General features: G+C 43.1%; 1 protein-coding gene across 1 annotated transcript in view; it reads right to left on the minus strand.

The window, feature by feature from the left end:
* The window catches only part of LOC310859962 (atrial natriuretic peptide receptor 1-like), a gene marked incomplete at its 5' end in the record, with an annotated part of 40,866 nt that extends 27,035 nt beyond the window's left edge, over positions 1–13,831 (minus strand). Inside the window, 5 exons of the mRNA XM_083766729.1 lie at positions 915–1,028; positions 2,535–2,716; positions 6,450–6,698; positions 7,673–7,871; positions 13,580–13,831. Coding sequence (XP_083622855.1) covers positions 915–1,028; positions 2,535–2,716; positions 6,450–6,698; positions 7,673–7,871; positions 13,580–13,831 — 996 coding nt within the window. The remainder of the gene's footprint in view (positions 1–914; positions 1,029–2,534; positions 2,717–6,449; positions 6,699–7,672; positions 7,872–13,579) is intronic.
* Between the last annotated feature and the right edge of the window lie 2,766 nt (positions 13,832–16,597).

A 16,597-nucleotide genomic window follows, 5' to 3' on the forward strand; every position in this document is an offset into this window, starting at 1 on the left:
CAGCCGAATAGGCGATATTCTGTGCCATCTGAGTGTCCTGGTGTTGTTCAGTCCCCACAGTATGTCAACTTTTTTTTGTTTTGTTTTGTTTTAATAATCTGGGGACCCCCCAAAATAATTTGGCGACACCCCGAGGGGTTGCGACCCCCAGGTTGAGAACCCCTGTACTAGATAACAGTTAACTAGTTTATTAATGTGTATAGTTAGCAGTTAACTAGTTTATTAATGTGTATAGATAACTATATGAATGTAAGCTTCATGTCTAGTGTTGTGTATTATTTACCAATTACCAATGAGTCTACTAAGTAAAGTTGTTCTATCATTGTGTAGTGTTGTGTCTGTTAGCAATCTGGAAACCCATCAGCAAAAAACTGAAAAAACAGCACCCTCTGCTGTTTGTTTCAGAATCTGTTCTTGAGAGATTCGTTGTGTAGTGCTCTGTAGTGTGTAGTGTTGTGTTTTCTGTAGTTTGTAGTGTTGTGTTTTTGCGAACGCACTGAGCACTAACTATGAGACCCTGCAGATCATGTCTGTCTGTCTGTGTGTCCGTCCGTCTGTGTGTCTGTCCCGCTGTGACACCACCCGCCCGCCACCAGAGGGCGCAGCTGTAGCACACACACACACGCCCGCCACCAGAGGGCGCAGCTGTAGCACACACACACACACACACACACACACACACACACACAAACAACCACACACACACACACACACACACACACACACACAGTAGAAAACTTAAAAAATTACTAACTAAAAAGAAACAAAAAGTACGTAATTTATTCTAATTGTTGTTATTGCAATTTACGAGCTGCGTTCGCTTCACGCGTTTGCGCGTCTTACTTGTCTGTGTTGTGTAGTGTTGTGTAGTGTTGTGTAGTGATGTAGTGTTGATTTGTGTAGTGTATATTCACCTTAGTGTCTGTTACAGTGAAGTTAAACATGTTCTTAGCATCAATCTTCAGGTTTTGGACAAACTGCAGATATTCTGGAACATCAGGCTCATGGTAGGTTAAGATCTTCACACTCTGAAAAAAAAAGAAAAAAGGCAATATATATAATTAATAATAATTATAACTTATTGCAATAGCATAACTAGATTTGACTAAACATTTTTGTTCACCGGGGAAAAAACACTCGTATAACAGAAAAAAAATTGCAAACATACTGTAGCATACTGTGCAATCTTTTAGCTAAAGCTAAAGTAAATTAAATAAAAACACGAAAACATAAATAAATTAGCAAATCCGAAATACAAACAATTGAAGTAAAATAGACTTCCTTTACTTTCATGCATGGTTCAAAGTACAAATGTCAACTATGAGCAGAGAGAGAGAGAGAGAGAGAGAGAGAGAGAGAGACATGGAGAAATATCAGCAATGCATAATATTAAAACAATTATCCTGTAGAGAGAGACATTGAGGGTGGAGAGACAGACAGACAGGCAAACATGTAAACAGACAGACAGACAGACAGACAGACAGACAGACAGACAGACAGACAGACAGACAGACAGACAGACAGACAGACAGACAGACAGACAGACAGACAGACAGACAGACAGACAGACAGACAGACAGACAGACAGACAGACAGACAGACAGACAGACAGACAGTGTGTCTGTACAGTGTCCAGTGCACGGCAGGGACAACAACAGAGCCATTAAAAACATAACAGAACTAATAATAAGAGCATGAATCACCGCAGTGTGTTGTAACAACGTGCTCTGGAATGCCAGTCCATCACTCGGACATGTTTTCTTAGGTCATTAAATCATCTGAGCAAAGCAACAGTGAACTCACACACACGGGGCTACGAAAATAGACTCACAACACAACTCAAACGTGACTGCATACTACGGTGTACGGCATGTACGCGCATAGCCTCATTCATACCTTGGCGCGCGCAGCGGGAATAGCCACTGCGCAGCATTGTAAGCAGTGGTGGGAAAAGAGTGCGGAATTCAACATTTACTTGAGTAAAAGTGCAAAATGACTGGCTTCAACATGTACTCAAATGTACTCATTAGATTGGCTATTTCCAAATGGGCGATATGTAGCCTACATATATATATATATATATATATAGGTCTGAAGTAAATTGTGCATTTATGTAGCGCTTTTTTATCGAAAGCGCTTTTACATTCACCCATTCACACACACATTCATACACCGATGGCGGAGGAACCCAGCATGCATGGCAACCAACCTTGAACATCGGGAGCAATTAGGGGTTCAGACAGAGTCTTGCTCAAGGAAACTTCGACACCAACTCTGGGGAGCCCGGGATTTAATCGAACTGGGAACCTCATGTATTTCCCATCCGACCATACCGGCCACAGGTGATCTTTGGCTCTCCCAGCAGGGGGGGGGGGGTTCCCATGTGAGAACTCGATGGCTATAAGTTATTGAATATAAACAAGTAAAACCTAAAATCGCCACTTCCGCGATGGATGGATGTGTGGAATTTGTCAAGTGTGTGTGTGTGTGCGTGCGTGAGTGCGCATGTGCGTGCGTGTGTGTAGTGTACTCACTCTGAAGGCGTGCCGCGCCGCGTCATCGTAGCGGTCGCCATGGTACCAGGGCCTGCCGCCGGACAGCGCCTCCCCAAACAGATCCACGAAGAAGAACGCATAGTCCTCCAACGCCAGCCCCGCCCACACGAACTGCAACATCAGCCTCCGTAGGACGTCCTGCCCGCAACACAGGTACACCACTACACACACACACACACACACACACACACACACACACACACACACACACACACACACACACACCAAATATAACACGGTTGACAGTGTGCTTTAACAGCGGGCGACGGCCCGAAAGAAAATTCCGGAAGTGCATTATTTGTCAACAGGACCCGGCAACTACACAGGCGATAGCAGGCGATGGTCGAATTCTATATGTTGACCATTCTATGTTGAATACAAGCAAGAGTTCAAACTAGAAAAATACCTTTTATGCGAAAACCACAAGTATATACAGGCTATTTGTAACTTTTGGCTAAACAACACACGAATTCCAACGGTCATAAAGGACTGGTAAAGAAGTCAGAGGATCTATAACTTATGTAACGAAGCCAGAATTGGAGACGAGTATATCATGTTTTGTTGGAATGTGAGAATACTATAGCATTATGAATTTCATTTTCATTTAAAATGTGAAAAACTAAATTAATCTATACAAAGTTGGTGCTTTTCTGACAAATGTTCTTCCACTGTTCAAATAGTGAACACCTTTTGATATGTATATATGTAATATTGTGTATTGTTTTGTATACTTTTTTTTGTATCCTATTTCTGAATCTGTGCTCCAGACCATGTGATCATGGTCGTGACTTAAATCAAATGATGATGATGATGATGATAAAAAGTGGGTGGAGGAACGTCGCCCAAAAAGATGAAAATAATGGACTCCATTTTCGTCACCACTAAACAAACCCCTTATCCCTAAACTTCTAACCCCATTAGCCCTAAACTTCTTTGCCTTTTTTTTTTTTTACTATTTTGCAAAACAAAATTGAATACCGGTAGTTAAAATGGCCCAGTCTACAAGCTCACAACGTGTCAATGTAGATTGGCTAGTTGAACTATTCAAAAATGTTTTTCAAAATAGTAAAAAATTAAATTATTATATATATTATTATTATTATTTTCTTTCCCCTGGACAACCACACAAAGTCAGGTCAGATGTAATAGATGTAATCAGTCGCAGGCCTGTCTCAACCAGCGTCACACCGCAAAACATGGTCATTTATTAAAATGACATCACATTGCAAAACATATTCCCTCTCATCAATGTGTTGTTCCGGTAGGTAGAAGTCGACTGGTGTCAGCGCCACAGATGCCATGCTTCAAAGAGCACCAGAGCCCGAGCCATCAGCACAAATTTGTTTTAGCAAACTTTTTTTCTGCAAATTCTTTTTTGCAAATTTTGTTTTAAAAAAATTTTCGCAATTTTTTGACCAACACATGGTCATTTATTAAAATGACATCACATTGCAAAACATATTCCCTCCTTTTTTGCAATTTTCTTTTTGCAATTATTTTTTCGCAATTTTTTCGCAATTCTTTTTTTTTGCAATTTCTTTACAATTTTTTGACCAACACATGGTCATTTATTAACCCATTCTGGACGGGAACCCCTGTTCGTGTTTTAACCATTACCATTTTTTTTTTTTCATGACGTCAGGCCTAAATGGGTTAAAATGACATCACATTGCAAAACATTTGCCCTGGCTGTCATTCAGAGGTTCGGCAATCGGCGGGTCCAAACTATCCCAGAGTCGGCGCTTCGGTGCCAACGAAATGTTGTGACGACCCAAACTCATTCCGGGTCCTTCAGCCCAGCTTCAAGTTCAATTTGTCGGTGTTGAAGCCAAGGAAACAAGTTGGGAGTTCGGGAAGAGACACAAGCCAATTTCCAAATGACTGTGGTCGGGAGGTGAGCGCCCTGAGTGAACATCGGTGTTGTAGTATGATATGATCTGATTGCCCATGCTGTGTACTTGTACGTGAATACAAATGTACTAGATGTGTATTGTGTACTGCCTGAACTGTAACATACTTTAAAGTTAGCTCCTGGAGTGGAGACATTTAGACAGCAAGGTCAGCGTGCTGCAGGCAGCTAGATTGTTATGTCTAGTTAGTGACGTCATTAGGACATCCAAAGCTATATATGTTCTGTATGTATGTAATACATCTTGTGAACGTCTTAGCGTGATACTGTCTTGTGTCATGTTATGTTCTCCCGGGCCCGTCCGTCCGTCTGTACACCGCCGGACCAAGGAATGATTAAACCGGGTCGTCACACACCACCTCAGCCTACACACACAAGACCGGTCTGTCAGAACCAGACGAGGGTCCAGTACAGAATATTACAACAATCGGTATCATCGGTAACACCTGTGAAGGCAGTATAGGGAAGGGGGCCGAAGTTCTTTCCAAAATGGCGTGTGTGCATATATTAGACAGAGTATAGACATATAGCCTATTTTGTATTTCAACGGACGGTTGGCAACCTGTCAATGGAGGGTGTTGCAACTAGTGTAGCCTCGGCCCGGGAGGTGAAGCTGCAGGACTTATATGAATCTGTTACCAGTCGGCCAAAGAGCCAGGCGCGATAGGCAAGGAGCAACACAGCACCGTATAGCCTACAGTCCCCCCCCCCCCTACATGGAAGCGCGCCCACGTGCGCCAGCTAGGAGCTATATAGGCTCGACTGACTGGGGGGGAACCTCCACAACCAGGCAAGTTAACGTTCTGTCGAACATACCCGGAATTAGGTCTGTAGTGCAGAGTATCTGTAACTCTGCCACCAATAGCTTTAGCCGGGAGGCCAACCCGGGACCTACAGATTCTACGGCGCCGCCGTCTCCGGAACCTCCCTCCTGCGCTCCGGTTATAATGCACATACAATATACAATACGTCTGTATTTAGACAATTTATTATTTTAGGCTTCTTCTAGTTATACTCCTATTTCCAGTACGAAACATGGGTTTCAGGGGCTTCGGCTACCTAATAATGTACACTTAACCACTTTTCAACCTATCTTCATATAATAAGTCCTCACTAATAATCATGAAGAAATGGTGCAATTTCTTTCTACTCAGTCTGTGTCTCATAGGAGGGCTATAGGAGGGCATCATCGATGGGGAATACAAGCTAATAAAAACTGCAGGCTTTCTAGTCCTGAAAAGTTGCAATGCGAAAATGGAAGCCATCGTTCCCACGATAATGAAATAAAAAAATGTTTTGTAAAGAAATCTTGTTTAAAAAATAATCTGCCTATTGATGATGTCACTGGAAGACGGTTTCTAAACTGCCCACAGCCCTCCTATGAGACACTAAGGCGAGGGCCTCACCAGGCTTTCCACCGCCTCGGAGGAAAGCCTGGTCTCTGTTTCAAAAGTCCGTATGATCCGGGCTGGGGTAGTCACCAGACAGGATGAACAGGCGGCGACAACTTCCTTTTCCCTCTCAATAAAAGCTCTCGCTTACGAGAGCTTTTATTGCTTTTATTCAAACAGGAAGCAACAAACAGCTTCCTGTTTGTTGTAGGCAAACCATTGCCTACAACATGACGTAAGCAATCATCCGGCTCCAGCCCGGATCATATACCGAAATTAAATGGTGCCCAGGCTAATGAGACACAGACTGAGTAGAAAAAAATCGTGACATTTTATCATGATTATTATTTGTTGAATAAGTGGTGAAGTGGTCCTTTAACCCATTCAGGCCTAAGGCCGATTCTAAAAACGCCTCTAAATCCTGACCTAAGGTTTCTGAAAAATTCAAATATTGATATAGCAGAATCAAAATTTTTACATTTTTGAATACTGTACATACTGTACAGAACCCAAATATGGGTTCCCGGCCTGAGGGGGTAAGGTACAAATAGGGAACCCCGCCCAGAATGGGTTAAGCACCTGGTGTCGACTCACCTCTCCCGTGTGCGCTGATGTGCTCGACCAGCTCCTGGTAGTCGATGTTGTCCTTGTGAACGAGCCTCTCGGTGACGGTGACGTTGATGCTGTTGAGCAGAGTGTAGACGCCCTCCACGGCGAAGAAACACACCCTGTCGTCGTTGGCGTCTACGCTGTCGTCGGTGAACACCAGGAGGGCGTGGCGCCGCCACCCGAAGTACTGCTGGATGGACACGGCCAGCTCGCCCAGCTTCTTATGAGTGGGCCCTGATGGCAGGTCATAGAGCACCGAAGTCTGACGTCACTTTCAGTAGAGGGCGTCAGTCCCCAGGTTCATGTATTTGTTTAGTTGCATTGAAATCACCATAGGAGGAGTTTTAGATTGATTCATATAAGAACTGTGTTTGAAAAATAAACATGTCATCCCGGCCGCTTCACTCACATGGATATGAAGAATCAACTGACTGAGAGAAAACGCTAATGTTACTGCTGCTGAATTAGTTAGATTTTCGCTAGAAGCAGACTGTATCATATATGAGTGACTGACTGTTGCAAACGATACAGAGACACCTCCCTGACAATAACGCCGAGACAGCTTGTTTATTTTTGGACCACAACGCTTATAGTAGACGATATTAAGATCACCCCATGTTATTCTCCATAGAGAAACTACTTCCGTGAACCAGGGGAATCGTCGGGATGAGCGAGTTACGTCAGGACTTCGGTGCTCTATTAGCATAGCAGTCTTTAGCCGCGTTGAATTCGTCTAAGACGAAAAATGTTCGCCGACTATACCTTTTTTCACTGAGGAAAACTAAATGGAAACTAATTTAAAACTAAGCCATGCTGACTAAAACTAAGACTAAATATATTGACAATTTTGTCAACAAATAAAAACTAGACTAAAATGTTAGGAAGGGAATAGTGGACAAGAGATCCAGTATAAGTCATTTTGCACTTGTTTGCATGGTGAAAATAGCAGCTCTACAAGCCATAGCTTATTTCGCCTGCATGCCCTTTTTCAAAACAAAGAAAAAACTGCAATTTTTCAGCTACTTTCTCTTATTTTAATTATTTAACAAAAACGTAGAAATAATAATAATAATAATAATGGTTAAAAACAAAGGGTAGGCCTACATACTCGCAACCCATAAAAAAGACCCAAGAATGGACCCGGTGGACCCGCTGTTTTGGGAAAAGCTATAAGCATTCCAAGGTTGCGTACGTTCGTTCAAACTCACCTGTGTTGGTCACCGAAGCGTGGCGGTCAAAGCCGATCGCCCGCGCGCCCGCCGTGACCATGGGCACGTCCCAGTGGGTGGTGAAGCGAGCGACCGGCGAGGAGGAGTAGTCACAGCCCGGTCCCACGAACACCCAGGGGTCATGGGACATCTTGAGATCCACCGCCGCTAGCGGCGCCGCCAAGTCCGAACAGAACCCCTGTATAGGGAAGTAAAACTTAATTAACCTTTTGGTGTTAGCATTATGTTATGCCTTAGCTATTGAAAAATAGCAGATCTACAAGCCACAGAGTGGCGCGCTACGAGCTTGTAGGTCTGCTATTTTTGGAAAAATCGAAGAACGACCGACACAGAAGCTATTTAAAAAAACAGTCTGATCTCAGGTCAAAATGGGTTAATGCAGGTTCATATAGACTCGGTGTTTGTTGCTACACTTTGGCGCAATGAATCCGAAGAAAGAGAAAATAAATAGAAAAGAAAGAGAAAAGGAGAAAACAGGACAAGGCATGAAAAAGGGTATAGGCTATAGAGGGTATGCACATGACATCATCGTACCTGGAAGTTATGTGGGAACGCCCACTGAGTGGCAAAAAACTACTTTCTGGCCTTGACAGCCCATACATCCAAACAGAAAAGTCCTGTACTGATTGCATTAAACAATGTTAAACTCACCAACATTGCAGCTGTACGAAAAGCTTGAATTGTCCTCTTTCTGTCTGCAAAGTTTTTGTTTCATAAAAATCCACTGTCAAGAAATGCCCTGCATTTGATTATTTTCCTAAGTGTCTGGAGTTTGGAAGTGCTCGTTTTCAATAACACAACATTTTGCTGCCTCCTGCATTATGTGACATTTAGAAGCAGGACGGTTGAGTGATTTCCAATGAGCGCTTCCAAACTCCAACACTCCATGCTGCTCAATGTTTTGCCACTCAGTCTAGATGAGGGGGGCGTGTCCTGATGGGAAAATCATGCATGTGCATACTCTCTATAAAAGCTTCGGCTTCAGCCTCTACCTTTTCAGTGACACTAAGTTAATGGACTTACATGTGTATGTATATATGTTTGTTTTGATTGATTGATTGAAATATTTATTAACAGTTTGTAGAATTTACAGTACATTTTAAGCACAAACTCAATACAAAGACTTTAACTGTGAGTGGACGACCCAATTAAGCATTACACTTACAACAGGGTCCACATTGTTCAATTCATCAAAACATTTAGAGACATACAAACATTTAGACATACAAATAGACATTTCTATGTAGCTAAAGAACAGAACAGGAATTCATCATATAGGAAGCAAAAGAGGGAAAAGATACATTATACAGTGAGGGGAAATGGGGGGGGGGGTGGGGGGGATTCAGATTTTACAGAGGCCAGTTTCGAATTGCAGCCATCCGTAGGTGCCCTTTGAGAGCGGTTTTGAAGGAGTTAAGGGATTCACATGTCTTAATGACTGTTGGTAGGGCGTTCCACATTTTGGTGGCATAGGAGCGAAAATAATTTAGTCCCTTGTTTGTGCCGAATCTGGGTTGTACATGGTTTGTTGCACTCCCTCTGGTGTTGTGGGTGTGGACTTCATTTACATTAAGGAAGTATTTAGGTACATGGGTATCTTGGTGGTGTATCGAATCTTGTGGACCAGACCCATTGCAAGATGCTGTACTCTGTCGTCGACCCTAAGCCATCCCAGCCTGTCAAAGTGGGCAGGGGTGAGGTGGGTTCGGGGGGTGAGGCCAAGTAGGAGCCTGACCAGTTTGTTTTGGGAGGTCTGGAGCCTTGTTTTAAGGGCCTTTGAGGTGCTGTGGTACCAAGAGGTGGATGCATAGTCAAAGAAACCTTGTACGAGGGCTCCTGTTAAGGTCTTCAAGGTGTTTTTGCTGACCAGTGAGGAGATTCTGTAAAGGAATCTTGTTCTTTGATTGACTTTTTTGATTACGTTGGTGGCCATTTTATCACCGGAAAGATTGGCCTCCAGGATGGAACCTAGGTAGGTAATTTGATCTTTTCGTGTGATAATATTGTCACCCACTCTAACCAAGAAGCCATCTGCCTTGCTGAGATTACTATTTGTTCCGAAGAGGATGGATTCAGTTTTTCCCAGGTGTAAGGATAGTTTGTTATCAGCGAGCCAGGTGCAGATTCTACCGAGTTCAGAGCTGAGGGTCTTTTCAACCTGCAGTTTGTTCCTGTCCGAGACCAGCAGTGCTGAGTCATCTGCGAACAGGAACAAGTTGCAATCACAAGCTGAAGTCATGTCGTTAACATATATTAGGAACAGTAAAGGCCCTAGTATGCTTCCTTGTGGGACGCCACAGCTCACTGGGAGGGGAGGGGACAGTGTTCCCTTCACCTCCACCATCTGTTCTCTCCCCTCCAGGTAGGATTGCATCCAGCTCACTGATGTGCTATCAAAACCAATAGCTTTAAGCTTGTTAACCAGTATGGAGTGGTTCACGGTGTCAAAAGCCTTTTGGAGGTCCAGCATGACCATGCCGCAGTATTTTCCAGCGTCCACCTCGTGTTTGATGTGCTCGCTCAAATAGAGGAGGCATGTGTCAGTGGAGTGGGATGTTCTGAACCCAGATTGGAACTCGTACAGCAATTTATTAGTGGCAAGATACTTTTCAACCTGTTCATAGACTATTTTTTCCATCACTTTCGAGATGGAGCTTAGAATAGAAATAGGGCGGTAGTTGCCGGGTTCTAATTTACTCCCTTTTTTGTACAGGGGGGTTACTTTGGCCAGTGCAAAATCTTGGGGGACCTGTCCCTGTTTGATGGAGAGGTTTACTATGTGGGTGATGACGGGAGCAATGGAAATGGCTGAGTCTCTGAGAAATTTGGAGGGAATATTGTCATGGCCAGTGGCCTTGTGGGGTTGGAGGGCACTCAGTTTTTTAAGTACCTCCTCAGTTGTTACCATTGCCATTTTAAAATCATCTTTACAAACACCTAGGTTTTTGTAGAAGGCTTTGATGTGCTCTACACCAAAACGCCCAGAGTGGGAGGGCAGTTTGTTAACCAGCATTGTTGCAATGTTTGTAAAGAAGATGTTCAAGTGGTTTGCTACGTCAAGCTTGTCAGTGATGAGGGTGTTATTCGATTTGATGTTTATGTTAGTAAACCTGGTTTTTAGTTTCTGAACACAGCCTAGTTGGTTGTTTAGTAGCTTCCAAAGCTCCCGAGGATTGTTTTTAATTTCCTCTGCTTTATCATTGATAAAGTTACTTTTTGCTGATTTGGTCATGGCAATAACACAGTTTCTTAGCTTGTTACATTGGGTTTTTAGGATGTACAGTTTAGTTTGGAGATCACTGTCGAAGCGCTTGGCTAGCATGGACTTGCATTTAAGAAGTTCAGAGCATTTGTTGTAATTGTATGTATATGTTCTCGAAATAAAGGACCGAAATAAAGTACAATACTACTAAATCAAATCAAATCAATTCTATTTGTATAGCACATTTAAAAACGACTCTCATCGTACCAAAGTGCTTCACAGGTCAGAGACTAGAAAAAGTGCCCTTCCGGGCACAGGTCTCCACCAGGTTATCCACAGATCCGTGCAGTTAGAGGTAAAAACACTTTTCGGCCAGTTATAGCGCCACCTTGAGGCTGAGTTGAAATTGTTCATGTGGCATTTCGTCCTGGGCCTAGTGGGAATGTGGGTGCACAATTTCACGGAAATCACGCGATGTGTTCATGATTTGCAGCATTTTGTTTGAAACTGAGCACTCCTGTGAACTTTGGAAGCCAATCTTAACCAATCAGGATGGAGTCTGATAAATCTGAAAGACCCGTTTCGTTGAATGGCTCTAGAGAGACTGTGTACCAATTTGCGTGATGTTTGGACAAAATCTGTAGGTGTACTGTGCAAAAACGTGTTTTGCACAAAGCGGCCTCCTGGTGGCGCTATAACAGGCCGTTCTGGAAAGTTTGGGGCAGAGGTTCATGGTTGGCATCCAGGGAGTGTGTGTGCAAAATATGGCATGGAAAAACTTGTTTTGCACAAAGCGGCCTCCTGGTGGCGCTATAACAGGCCGTTCTGGAAAGTTTGGGGCAGAGGTTCATGGTTGGCATCCAGGGAGTGTGTGTGCAAAATATGGCATCGACCGGGTTAACGGTGGCCGAGATTAGCTGTTCACGGACACACGGACACACGGACACACACGCGGACGGACGGAGTGCAAAACATACTCTCCCCACATGCCTTCGGCCTGGTGGAGACAATAACCATACGATACAGTGCAATACAATACACCAGTGTAAAATGAAGCAGTAATACAAAAAGCGAGCTAGACTAGGACAACAAGTCACACAGAAACTAAACACACACACGCACAGTCGCACGCACGCACGCATGCACGCACACACACTCACTCACAGGCGCACACAGATGCAAGAGAGTTATGGGCTTTGAAGACAAGCAAAAAAAAGAATAATGTCATTATTCTACGCTTCACTGGGAGCCAGTGGAGAGAGACAAGGACTGGTGAGATGTGCTCCATAGCCTGTCAGCCAGTATACTGTACCTGCTGCTGAATAATAGACTAAACTAGAAAAAGTGCCCTTCCGGGCACAGGTCTCCACCAGGTTATCCACAGATCCGTGCAGTTAGAGGTAAAAACACTTTTCGGCCAGTTATAGCGCCACCTTGAGGCTGAGTTGAAATTGTTCATGTGGCATTTCGTCCTCGGCCTAGTGGGAATGTGGGTGCACAATTTCACGGAAATCACGCGATGTGTTCATGATTTGCAGCATTTTGTTTGAAACTGAGCACTCCTGTGAACTTTGGAAGCCAATCTTAACCAATCAGGATGGAGTCTGATAAATCTGAAAGACCCGTTTCGTTGAATGGCTCTAGAGAGACTGTGTACCAATTTGCGTGATGTTTGGACAAAATCTGTAGGTGTACTGTGCAAAAACTTGTTTTGCACAAAGCGGCCTCCTGGTGGCGCTATAACAGGCCGTTCTGGAAAGTTTGGGGCAGAGGTTCATGGTTGGCATCCAGGGAGTGTGTGTGCAAAATATGGCATCGAAAAACTTGTTTTGCACAAAGCGGCCTCCTGGTGGCGCTATAACAGGCCGTTCTGGAAAGTTTGGGGCAGAGGTTCATGGTTGGCATCCAGGGAGTGTGTGTGCAAAATATGGCATCGACCGGGTTAACGGTGGCCGAGATTAGCTGTTCACGGACACACGGACACACGGACGGACGGACGGACGGACGGACACGCGGACGGACGGAGTGCAAAACATACTCTCCCCACATGCCTTCGGCCTGGTGGAGACAATAACCAGTATACTAGTTGTTTTAAAATAATAGAACCATTATACCTGCTGGTATTAAACCCATTTTAGAACAATAGAGAGCAGTCCCGCCCCCGACGAGGGGGGACTTTTCCCATTCCTTTTTCCCAAAGATGTTTCAGACAGTATTTATTTAAAGACATGTAAGCCTCGGACAAAGCCAACTCGGATGGTGACAACTCATGACAATAAACAAAACATTTTGGACCGAACAAATAATTATAAAGAAGATAAAATGGGCAGGGTACAAGACTTTTTGGTTGTTTTTCTTCTTTCTAATTACGGTATTTGGGTTTATTGTCACCATCCGAGTTGGTATTGTCCGAGGCTTACAGGTCTTTAAATAAATACTTTCTGAAACATCTATGGGAAAAAATTATGGGAAATTATTTTCCGGAAATAGGGGAATCATGAAAGGGGACTGCGATGCTCTATAGCTGCTGGTTTTAAAACAATAGGACCACTGGACCAGTACACCTGCTCGTTATAGAACATTAGGACCAGCATAGCTGCTGGTTTTAAAACAATAGAGCAATTGGACCAGTATAGCAGCTGGTTTTAGAACAACAGAACAATTATAGGACCAGTATACAGTACCTGCTCGTTTTGGGAGTTTCCCACCTCCAGAACCAATCGGATCCCGGGCAGCAGGGCGGGGTCCGAGTTCACGCGCTCTACAGCGCGGTAGAGGGCGGGGCCAACGCGAGGCCACGCCCATGCATAGTCCGTGTTGTTGATGGGCAGAATGGCTGCCATGGTGACGTTGTAGAGGTTACGACCTTCCTGGTGCATGGGGGAGGAAGAGGAGGAGAGGAGGAAGAGCAGGAGGAAGGACAGATGTGGCAACATCTGGAGCTGGAGTTCCTGGAGGCTGGACCGGACCAGGCTCAATCAGTGGGAGTCTGTCGAGAAAAAACGGTCACGATGTTAGTCCAGCCCGCGGGACCCAAACTAGTGAAAATCTACAAGCTAACAACGCGACACTGCGTTGTGAGCTTGTAGATCGGCTATTGTCGGCTATTGTTTTCTAATTCATGGAATTTCTTAGATTTTTCTTTCTTTTATTTATTTGTGATTTATTTTATTTTTTTACCTACTATTCCTACTGTCGATCAGATTATACTAAGACCCTCTGCAGGGGTCAGAAAATTGGAGTATTATGTGGGCTAGAAAATTGGAAAAATGAACCAATATTTGATGTTTGTTCTGAAACAAACATAGGCTACAGAAAACAGACACTTGTTTTAAAAGCCAATTCTTACTGTTCATAATGATTATACTTTATTGTAAGATTCCCTGACCTAATTTGCTCTCATCTTATTCTTTAATATATAGTAAATGAACAAACTGATTCATTATTGTAATTTCATTTGAACTTGCACATACTGTATGTCTCAACAAAATAATAATAATAATAATAATAATAATAATAATAATAACAAGAACATTCTTCAGCGACATAATAATTCTAGATGTTCTAATCATAGTTTGAGTTAACATAGCCTGTGTGGTCCATCTCACATGCAGTGTTTACATGTAGACCTGTGAGCGTGCAGCATGTCCTAATTAACTTAAAGGGCAACTTTAGTTTTGTTCAACCAAGGTTCATGTTTTAGGTTTAGGTTCATGTTAATTTGCTGCTTTCTTTCATTTTAGGGATTTTAGCTGTTTTTGACAGGGGGTCGGGGGCATTCGAGCATGGGGCTAAATATGTATTTCTTTTTTTACTATAGGCTAGTCCTACTACACTCCAAGAAATTACATCTGGCCACAAAAGATCACAGGATCTACTGAATGTGTCAAACTGACTATTGAGCCTATAACCCCACACGTGGCTTCATCCCAGTAGGCTACCTTCACATTCAGAGTAGATCCTGTGATCTTTTGTGGCAAAATGTAATTTATTGGAGTGTAGTAGGATTATAGTAAATAATAAAAAAAATAACCCGCTTTAAAAAATTGTAAATAAATACATATTTAGCCCCATGCTGAATGCCCCCCCCCCCCCTGTAAAAAACTGCTAAAATCCCTAAAACGAAAGAAAGCAGCAAAAAAAAAATTAAACTCATCTTTTACTTTCTCTAATTACAACCTAAAAGTTAAAACATGAACCTTGGTTGAAAATAAATAAATTGAAGTTATTTTAAATAAGCGGTTCTCACTCAATAGTGGTCCGGGGACCACAGTGGTCCTTGACAGGGTTCCAGGTGGTCCCCTCCCCAGATAATTAACAAATGAACCCTTATTAGATATTTAGCCTACGGGTCCATTTGGTTTCATTTTACTCTCAAGTTAAATTATAGTGTTTAGCATAGATCTGCATTACTTAATTTACAAGAAGTCTACACAATTAAAGAACGTAGAAGAATTGTTATTTTGATCTAAGTTTTGACAATCTCAGTTTATCCAACAATAACAACAAATATTCAAATGTTTGGGTCTGAGAAGCTATAATCTCAAATCAAATGGTGCCGGTCCAAATGCCCAATAAATAATGGACCTTGATAATGAAACGGGTTGAAAACCATGGGCTATCATAATCATACGTAGTTATAAAGCAGTTGAATAAAGTTTAATGAAATGAAAGGTAAACTTACGTACGGTGTTGGACCGTCGCTGCTTGTGTGTTAAATGGTTGTTGTAGCCGTTCTGCTCCGTGTCACTCTGCTGGTTACCGTCACGCACGCACGCACGCGCGCGCACACACACACACACACACACACACACACACACCTCCCACGTAGGGTCATCAATCTGGTGGACAAAACCAAGATATATGGCACAAGGGAAGAGAGAGAGTGTGTGTGTGTGTGTATGTGCGCGCGCGCGCGCGTGCTAGGGGACTATTAAATTACCATTATGAGAACAGTCATGAGAAGAAGAGATATTATGCCCCCAGAGCTCTCTCTCTCTCTCCCTGTGTGGCTGTGTGTGTGTGTGTGTGTGTGTGTGTGTGTGTGTGTGTGTGGCTGTGTGTGTGTGTGTGATGCAGCCTGAGCCAGAGCCTCATCAGGGGGAGAGAGGGGGGAGAGGGGTCTATTAATTACTGTCATTGGAACAGCAAGACACTAGACTAGCACGTTTTATCATGTTGTCATAATTATGTCAGCATGTGGTTTGTTAGCCATTAGCATCATAGCATGCTGCACGGTAGACTACAGTGTTCACTAAAACCATGTTCAGATATAGTATACACAACACAATCTGATGTAATGACAAGGTTAAGGTCAAAGGCTCGATCAGCAGACCACTAGAATTATGCTTGGCTGAATCTCTGGACTTCTCCTCGTTTGGACTTTGAGATATATAGGCCTACATTTAAAAAAAATGCAGTGGTCATCTGTTAATGGACAGAGAGATATTCTTTATTTTATAATCAAATTATGTATAGGGGACTGGGAGGGGAACATATTTTAGCCAGCAATGTTGTGCACTGTGAAACCAGAGACCAGTCCTGTACCACATGTGGTCTCCACTCCCCCCTGCCGGTAACACAGGGAATCACATTAAAAATAAAATAAAGAATATATGTATTCATTGACTCCCCAGTCCAATATAAATCATTATTATTATTATATTTGAACCACAGTAAATCATCATGGATGGTTCGCTTTG

This window comes from Protomyctophum parallelum (assembly GCF_964188405.1).
Source record: "Protomyctophum parallelum genome assembly, chromosome: 1".
Taxonomy (NCBI): Eukaryota; Metazoa; Chordata; class Actinopteri; order Myctophiformes; family Myctophidae; genus Protomyctophum; species Protomyctophum parallelum.